The sequence below is a fragment of the Diachasma alloeum genome, unplaced genomic scaffold (genome assembly GCF_001412515.2).
Source record: "Diachasma alloeum isolate Michigan unplaced genomic scaffold, Dall2.0 Dall_scaffold_00276, whole genome shotgun sequence".
Lineage (NCBI taxonomy): Eukaryota > Metazoa > Arthropoda > Insecta > Hymenoptera > Braconidae > Diachasma > Diachasma alloeum.
The window spans coordinates 1,686,147-1,695,851 of NW_021680415.1; the positions used below are offsets into that span (position 1 = coordinate 1,686,147).

Genomic DNA, 9,705 nt, shown 5'->3' on the forward strand with positions numbered 1-9,705 from the left:
TCGGAGCCATCATGGGCTTCTTCAAGTGCACAGTGCTATTCCTCTTCATTCCACTGATCTCTATCCAAGGATATTCACTCTTCGGTAACATTAACAAATTACCGAAAGCAATATCCGAGAAGTTGGACGAGTGCTGGTACTTCTACAAGGTGAAACAACATAATAAAATTTTTTTCCATCAACTTCATTTTTTCTGGTCATACGGGAACAGGTGGACTGAACGTTTATTTCCTACTAGGCTATCTTCGACAAGGACTACAACGGTAGGGAGGAGCCCCACAAGCGTGCAGCATGGGAGCAGAATCTGCTCAAGATTTACGAGCATAACTTGATGGCTGCTGCAGGCCATCACAGCTATATACTTCGAGACAATCATATTGCAGATCTTGGTTCGAGACAGTACCACAAAGAAATGGTATTTTAGAATTCCTGCCATTTTCTGATTGATATTATTTTAATGAAAGCGTAGCTTTAATTCTCAATAAAAGCTACACTGTTAGAAAAAAACATGAAATTTCATGGACACTTGACTACTAATTATCGGAAAAGTGATACTGAATGCGATTTAGGGGAATAAAAATCATAAAATTTCAGGTTTCACGGAAAATTCTGTAAAATTCCAGAATTTTAAGTAGTCCAGAGTTTTGTTATAACCTTTTTTATAGAGCTAATTAAGCGCTACAACAAATCTCACTACGAAAATTTCGCTATCTCCCTTAGATTCGGAAATATTCCGAAAAAACTCAACAGCGAGATAAGTCGACTTAAACTGTTTTACCACTTTCCTACTAAATTGAAGTACCCATGCCCCAATTGAGTATGAAATATCCTTGTTTTTTTTCCTTTAAGTACCCGATGCAATTCAAAATTTCACGACTTTTTCCCCCTAAAAGAAATCAATGTCGCAAAAATTCATATCAAACTGACCACAAAATATTAAAATATTTTCAACCAGTGATCTAAAATGTTTTAGAAAACTGAGAAAATTGTTTCGTTTATTGCCCAATTGAGGATGAAATTTTCTCGTATCTCCATCCACACCAGTTGCACATCCCAATTCTTTCTTCAGGTGAAATTAATACCCAGTCGAAAAAGACGCGCCAGTGATGACGAAATGGTGGGTGCCGTCCACCACGATCCCCGATTAATTCCAACTCACTTAGACTGGCGCAAATTGGGCTTCAGAACAGGACCGGTAAATCAACGTGACTGCGGTAGTTGCTACGCTTACTCGATAGCCGAGAGCATCGCGGGTCAAATTTTCAAGAAGACACGGTTATTAATACCACTGAGTGCACAGCAGTTGGTCGATTGCAGTACCATTACTGGAAATCTCGGTTGTACCGGTGGTTCGCTCAGGAACACAATGAGATATTTCGAGAGAGCCGGTGGTCTTATGGCTCAGGTTAATTATCCGTACAAAGCCAGGGTGAGTATTCCCAGCTACCAGAAGAAGGGGATAGAGCCAATTTGGGGGAATGAAGAATTATCTTCATTTTGTTTCAATTCGAGGAGAAAAATACGCGGAGGGAAAAAACTTCAGCGAGAATTACATGACAAATCGCGTGATCGTGTGGCGGATTGTTTATATCTGGAATTCTTCCGGAAATTTGGAAACGAGTGGGCTATTGTTGTCGTCGCAACGTAGTCAAAATATTTTTGCCAATAAATTTGCCATTTGCTTCCGAATGGAAGTCCTATGGCGATGTTTTAAATTGAATTCAATTATCAGCGTGGAAATTTTTTAATTTTCCGTGAATATTGGTTTCAAGATAAATTATTCTAACAACAGATGATGCAATCTCATGATCGAAATCGGTGTATAGCATTGGGAAGAATATTTAAAATCATAATTGGATTCATTTAAACAATTATTTATTTTGTCTTGACACAAAAAATAGGGAATTTTCGATTTGACGAACATAATGCTTTCTTTCGGAAGCAAAAACGCAAAGCGGAAAAGTTTTTAGTTTTCAGTAAAAATCTCTAGATTTTGTAACTCTGTGGTACCGAAGCTAAGAAGCAAAAAGCCCTGGATTTAAGAATATCCAAGTATCTTTTACAGTTTGGTACAGACTACCCTATAGATTGGACCAGTTTCAATCATTAAATTTGTCAATTAAATTGGGTGAGAAAAATTTCAAACAAATCGTTAATATTCAGCGCCATTTAAATTACAAAAAAAAAATTTTTTTAACATTCGTGTTTATAAATAACTGAACTTTTTTACTCTTTCGGAATGAGTAAATAAATTTGTTACGATTCCGAACAAATGATTTTTATAGTAGATAGTTGATTGTTTATAAATTATTTATAAAAAATGCTCGTAATTTCCAAAAACTGCAATTTGTTTATTTTTTCATCAATCTTCCTGCAAAAGTAAACATTCTAATTTTTTTTCAGACTTTCAAAATGTTTTCTAACGATTCAATCCACTCAAATTCCCCTGGAATTTCAAACAATTCCATAATTGAAAATTCAAACTTTTCCACATTATTTTCATTCAAAATTAAATATTCATAACAGGAAAGTCAGTGCAAATACCACGAAGATCTGAGTGTCGCTAATATAAGTTCGTGGGCAATTCTGCCAGCCCGAGACGAGCGTGCACTGGAGGCTGCTGTTGCGACTATTGGACCCATTGCAACCTCCATAAATGCCAGTCCCAAGACATTTCAACTCTATCAGTAAGTAAAATTCCCCCATAAAATATAATTTACACACCACCGAGTTTTTATAATCCTTATCACACACCAGTTTCAATTTTTTTTTCAACTCCCCGAAACTCCATTACAAACTGGTACTTAGTGGCCGGTAAAAAAATTCAAGAGGAAAGTTCGAGTGAAAAGTGAGGGGCCATAATGAAATATGAAAATTGTGACATGCACCACTGGATAATTAATAGACTTATCGGGATTAAATTTAATTTCCATTTGAGGCACATTTTTCTGACGGAAATTATTCTCAAACCCTCCGATTCTATTCGCCCGCGCATCGTCGCCTTCGGACGGTCTCGACTCTTTTTAAGTAGAAAAAAAAACTCCTCTCCATTCGCGGTATTAAATTATTCCACGAGTTCTTTTACGCGTGTTCAGTGCTCTCTCCCTTCCTCCATTCAATGTACCAGTGATTTATGCCACTTTAAAGGTCATGACCATTGAAATCGATTTTGCATTCAACGATCCGGTCTTATGATTCCCGCAATCCAAGCCTATGAGGCTGATTCTTTATGCTCGAATATTTTTTTGTGCAATGTATTAAAATATGACGAATGGATTGCGCTTTTGCCTTGAGGATATCCAAGTGTCTCCTATCATTTACAATGGCTTCAGAGATTTTTAATCAGCAAAATTAAATCAACTAAATTGTTTAAAACAATAATCACTAAAAGGGGAAATGAATAATTAAAATTGTTCGGGTTTCAGTCAGCTTTTTGGGGAATTTTGTACATGAACAACATTAGGAAATTGGAATCAATTTACATGAAATTTCCATATAGGGTGAATCGTCCAGTGTTCGAACGAATAAGGTCACAGTTATTTTTGACGTAGATTTAAAAATATAACCAAGTCGAAAATTGATTTAAAAATAATTATAACTCCCCTGTACATCTCCATAGATAATAGAAAAAAATATTATGGATATTAATTGACGATACAATTAATTATATGAATACAAAAAGCTGAAAATGTGTGAAAACGCAGTAATCGAAATGCGTATTCTGTAATGGGAATATGCTATTGGCGGCGTGTCATCAAAAACTGTTTTTTCCGCTGCACTGATAGAATGATTCATTTATTTCAAACGAGATTCGTTAACTAGAATGGACATTTGGTGTGACCGAATAGATCCTAACCTCTAACCAAAATCCATTCGTTAACAATAACTAATCCGTTCTATTAGTGTGGTAATAAGGTAACTTAGATATTTTCAATCATCACAATATCATTTGGAAATGTCATAATTTTATTTTTCATGTATAATGCGAGGCATCTCTACCTTCTACTAATTTATTTTATAGAAAAAGTACCAATTATTTCGATTACTAGTCTGGTTCGAACACTGGTTGGTTCACCCTATGTTGTTGCTGATAAATCAGTTAATTTTTGGAATTCTCGATGAAATGGCAATTTTCAGGGCCATCAGGTAATGAAAATGATTGAAAATTGTAATAATTCAGGCAATTTTTGCTCTAAATTTTCAATCTGTTAAAAATTTAAGATGCCATTTGCTGAACCTTTAAAATAAATAATTGATGTTGATTGAAATTCAAAAAATTTGATGAAAAAAATATAAATTAAATGAATAATTCGGTATTATCCCCGGGGTATTTTACTCGGCCAATCCTTAGATGTTTGCATCTTGCGTTCAAGTAAAATTCCCAGCATTAAATATTCAAATGCAGCTATTGATTGAAGTTAAAAAAATTGCATGAAAAAAATAAAATTCCCCTCCTATTTTGCCTTCAGCACGGGCATTTATGATGATCCGCTGTGCAGCTCCGATAACGTCAATCACGCTATGCTCATCGTTGGCTACACACCCACTTACTGGATTTTGAAAAATTGGTGGGGCGACCAGTGGGGTGAGAATGGATACATGAGGATCAGGAAGAATGTAAATCGATGTGGAATAGCTAATTATGCCGCGTACGTACGCGCCGAACTAGCGTGTTAACCATTTTTTTCAGGTTTTGTATTTTTTTCCAAATATGTAAATATGTAAATTATAATTTCTGCTTTTATATTCAGTTGATTAAAAAATTTCAACAACAGACATCTGACGAATATGATTTTTTTCACGTTCTAAAATTGACGAAAATACTTCAATTACATTACATTCTTTGAAATCAATTAAAAATGTTTAATATGTAAAAATCACTGCATGAAACATAATTATTCATTTATTAAAGTGATTACTCCCAGAGTTTACCACTTAAAATTTAAATTGTCCTGCAGAGATTTTCATACAAACATTTCCATTCGTAAGTTTTTAAAATCAAATTCCAAAGTATTCTCATGTCTCAATTTATATTTTTCACAATTACTTGACTAAGAATTTTATTTTTTAAATATGTAAAAATGGTTGCATAATTCAGAAATATTCCCTCATCATCACTTCCAATTATGAAATTTCCAATCCTAAAGAACATTTAATTGACACATGTGATGCACAACCAATAACCTCCGAGAAACTGCAGACGATATGTCATTTCGCGCTGTGCGAATAAAACTAAACTGGATGACGTAACGTCTCCATGACGTAACACCACATAACCGACATAAAGAAACAGAGAAAAAAAAAGCGAGAGTGAAAAAAAAATTGCTGAGCACCAGTTTCACCGCGACGAGACACAGTCATTCAATTTGGGCTTCGCGCTTTATCGACGACGACTATTGTGCTCGATTCACTGTGGATGCACATCGCCAAGAGGGGTGCGTAAAGCTGATGAATTCCAAGAGACAGACATAACGTCGAGATTTGCCTCGTTGGTGATTACACTCATTGTCGTGCCAGATGCTTCGCATAATCACAGGCAGGATTGTTTCCCATGTGAATCTAATTGACGCAGGGATTTGAGAGACATCAACCATGTTCTGGAGATTAACCCGGAGAATCCATCCACAAATATTTCGAAGTGAATAACGCTCTGACATGGGTCCTCAGATATTTGTGATTACAGCATTGTATGCGATGAGTTGAGAGTTGAATATCGGATTGATATTCCATTCTAGGGGTTTTGTACTCCAGATGAAGAGGAAAATGCGGTATGGTGAATATTCACCGCCTGTTCCGACAAATTAAGTAACTTGCTCTTGAAAAAATATATATGGGTCGTGTATAAATTATGAGAGCAAAAGATCCTGGAAATGAATGAAATTTTCCATAAAAATTAAATAAACAAGCTCTAAATTGCTGTAATTTTCAGTTAAATTTAAGGCCGTGACTATTCCCACCATTGCGTGAATCACTCCCGTACTCCCGTAATTTTCATACTGCTATGTATTTCACGCAGTTGAAGTTTCATACTACTGTATGTTTCACGCAGTTGTATTTTTATACACCTGTGTTTCACGCAGTTGTATTTTTATACACCTGTGTGTTTCACGCAGCTGCATTTTGATACGCCTGTGTTTCACGCAGTTGTATTTTAATACATCAGGATTGCGTTTTTCCACTTCCTACACCCTACAGAAGATGAATTAAATTAATTTTTTTTTGCATTTTCGTTTTTCGCGATTATCTCGGAAACTATGGGAGATAGTGCCTTAAAACCAAATTTGGGTCCCCTATAGGCAAGAGGATGGCTCAGAATTGCGTTTTTCCACTTCCTAGGCCTTATAAAAGATGAATTAAATTAATTTTTTTTGGCACTTTCGTTTTTCGCGATTATCTCGGAAACTATGAGAGATAGAGCCTTAAAACCTATTCCATTCGATTCCTGAGGAAATTTGGGTTCCGTATAGGCAGATGGACGGCTCAGAATTGCGTTTTTCCACTTCCTACACCCTATACAAGATGAATTAAATTAATTTTTTTTGGCATTTTCGTTTTTCGCGATTATCTCGGAAACTATGAGAGATAGAGCCTTAAAACCTATTCCATTCGATTCCTGAGGAAATTTGGGTTCCGTATAGGCAGATGGACGGCTCAGAATTGCGTTTTTCCACTTCCTACACCCTATACAAGATGAATTAAATTAATTTTTTTTGGCATTTTCGTTTTTCGCGATTATCTCGGAAACTATGAGAGATAGAGCCTTAAAACCTATTCCATTCGATTCCTGAGGAAATTTGGGTTCCGTATAGGCAGATGGACGGCTCAGAATTGCGTTTTTCCACTTCCTACACCCTATACAAGATGAATTAAATTAATTTTTTTTGGCATTTTCGTTTTTCGCGATTATCTCGGAAACTATGAGAGATAGAGCCTTAAAACCTATTCCATTCGATTCCTGAGGAAATTTGGGTTCCGTATAGGCAGATGGACGGCTCAGAATTGCGTTTTTCCACTTCCTACACCCTATACAAGATGAATTAAATTAATTTTTTTTGGCATTTTCGTTTTTCGCGATTATCTCGGAAACTATGAGAGATAGAGCCTTAAAACCTATTCCATTCGATTCCTGAGGAAATTTGGGTTCCGTATAGGCAGATGGACGGCTCAGAATTGCGTTTTTCCACTTCCTACACCCTATACAAGATGAATTAAATTAATTTTTTTTGGCATTTTCGTTTTTCGCGATTATCTCGGAAACTATGAGAGATAGAGCCTTAAAACCTATTCCATTCGATTCCTGAGGAAATTTGGGTTCCGTATAGGCAGATGGACGGCTCAGAATTGCGTTTTTCCACTTCCTACACCCTATACAAGATGAATTAAATTAATTTTTTTTGGCATTTTCGTTTTTCGCGATTATCTCGGAAACTATGAGAGATAGAGCCTTAAAACCTATTCCATTCGATTCCTGAGGAAATTTGGGTTCCGTATAGGCAGATGGACGGCTCAGAATTGCGTTTTTCCACTTCCTACACCCTATACAAGATGAATTAAATTAATTTTTTTTGGCATTTTCGTTTTTCGCGATTATCTCGGAAACTATGAGAGATAGAGCCTTAAAACCTATTCCATTCGATTCCTGAGGAAATTTGGGTTCCGTATAGGCAGATGGACGGCTCAGAATTGCGTTTTTCCACTTCCTACACCCTATACAAGATGAATTAAATTAATTTTTTTTGGCATTTTCGTTTTTCGCGATTATCTCGGAAACTATGAGAGATAGAGCCTTAAAACCTATTCCATTCGATTCCTGAGGAAATTTGGGTTCCGTATAGGCAGATGGACGGCTCAGAATTGCGTTTTTCCACTTCCTACACCCTATACAAGATGAATTAAATTAATTTTTTTTGGCATTTTCGTTTTTCGCGATTATCTCGGAAACTATGAGAGATAGAGCCTTAAAACCTATTCCATTCGATTCCTGAGGAAATTTGGGTTCCGTATAGGCAGATGGACGGCTCAGAATTGCGTTTTTCCACTTCCTACACCCTATACAAGATGAATTAAATTAATTTTTTTTGGCATTTTCGTTTTTCGCGATTATCTCGGAAACTATGAGAGATAGAGCCTTAAAACCTATTCCATTCGATTCCTGAGGAAATTTGGGTTCCGTATAGGCAGATGGACGGCTCAGAATTGCGTTTTTCCACTTCCTACACCCTATACAAGATGAATTAAATTAATTTTTTTTGGCATTTTCGTTTTTCGCGATTATCTCGGAAACTATGAGAGATAGAGCCTTAAAACCTATTCCATTCGATTCCTGAGGAAATTTGGGTTCCGTATAGGCAGATGGACGGCTCAGAATTGCGTTTTTCCACTTCCTACACCCTATACAAGATGAATTAAATTAATTTTTTTTGGCATTTTCGTTTTTCGCGATTATCTCGGAAACTATGAGAGATAGAGCCTTAAAACCTATTCCATTCGATTCCTGAGGAAATTTGGGTTCCGTATAGGCAGATGGACGGCTCAGAATTGCGTTTTTCCACTTCCTACACCCTATACAAGATGAATTAAATTAATTTTTTTTGGCATTTTCGTTTTTCGCGATTATCTCGGAAACTATGAGAGATAGAGCCTTAAAACCTATTCCATTCGATTCCTGAGGAAATTTGGGTTCCGTATAGGCAGATGGACGGCTCAGAATTGCGTTTTTCCACTTCCTACACCCTATACAAGATGAATTAAATTAATTTTTTTTGGCATTTTCGTTTTTCGCGATTATCTCGGAAACTATGAGAGATAGAGCCTTAAAACCTATTCCATTCGATTCCTGAGGAAATTTGGGTTCCGTATAGGCAGATGGACGGCTCAGAATTGCGTTTTTCCACTTCCTACACCCTATACAAGATGAATTAAATTAATTTTTTTTGGCATTTTCGTTTTTCGCGATTATCTCGGAAACTATGAGAGATAGAGCCTTAAAACCTATTCCATTCGATTCCTGAGGAAATTTGGGTTCCGTATAGGCAGATGGACGGCTCAGAATTGCGTTTTTCCACTTCCTACACCCTATACAAGATGAATTAAATTAATTTTTTTTGGCATTTTCGTTTTTCGCGATTATCTCGGAAACTATGAGAGATAGAGCCTTAAAACCTATTCCATTCGATTCCTGAGGAAATTTGGGTTCCGTATAGGCAGATGGACGGCTCAGAATTGCGTTTTTCCACTTCCTACACCCTATACAAGATGAATTAAATTAATTTTTTTTGGCATTTTCGTTTTTCGCGATTATCTCGGAAACTATGAGAGATAGAGCCTTAAAACCTATTCCATTCGATTCCTGAGGAAATTTGGGTTCCGTATAGGCAGATGGACGGCTCAGAATTGCGTTTTTCCACTTCCTACACCCTATACAAGATGAATTAAATTAATTTTTTTTGGCATTTTCGTTTTTCGCGATTATCTCGGAAACTATGAGAGATAGAGCCTTAAAACCTATTCCATTCGATTCCTGAGGAAATTTGGGTTCCGTATAGGCAGATGGACGGCTCAGAATTGCGTTTTTCCACTTCCTACACCCTATACAAGATGAATTAAATTAATTTTTTTTGGCATTTTCGTTTTTCGCGATTATCTCGGAAACTATGAGAGATAGAGCCTTAAAACCAATTTTGGGTTTCCTATAGGAAGGAGGAT

The 9,705-nt window shown here is 36.4% G+C and overlaps 1 protein-coding gene across 1 annotated transcript; it reads left to right on the forward strand.

Moving 5' to 3' along the window:
* LOC107037970 (cathepsin L1) lies at positions 1 to 4,760 on the forward strand. Its single transcript, XM_015256814.1, has 5 exons — positions 1 to 149; positions 239 to 415; positions 1,070 to 1,429; positions 2,527 to 2,687; positions 4,470 to 4,760. Exons 1-5 carry the CDS (start codon positions 12 to 14, stop codon positions 4,675 to 4,677), a joined length of 1,044 nt encoding a protein of 347 aa, XP_015112300.1. The 5' UTR covers positions 1 to 11; the 3' UTR covers positions 4,678 to 4,760.
* The last annotated feature ends 4,945 nt before the right edge of the window (positions 4,761 to 9,705 follow it).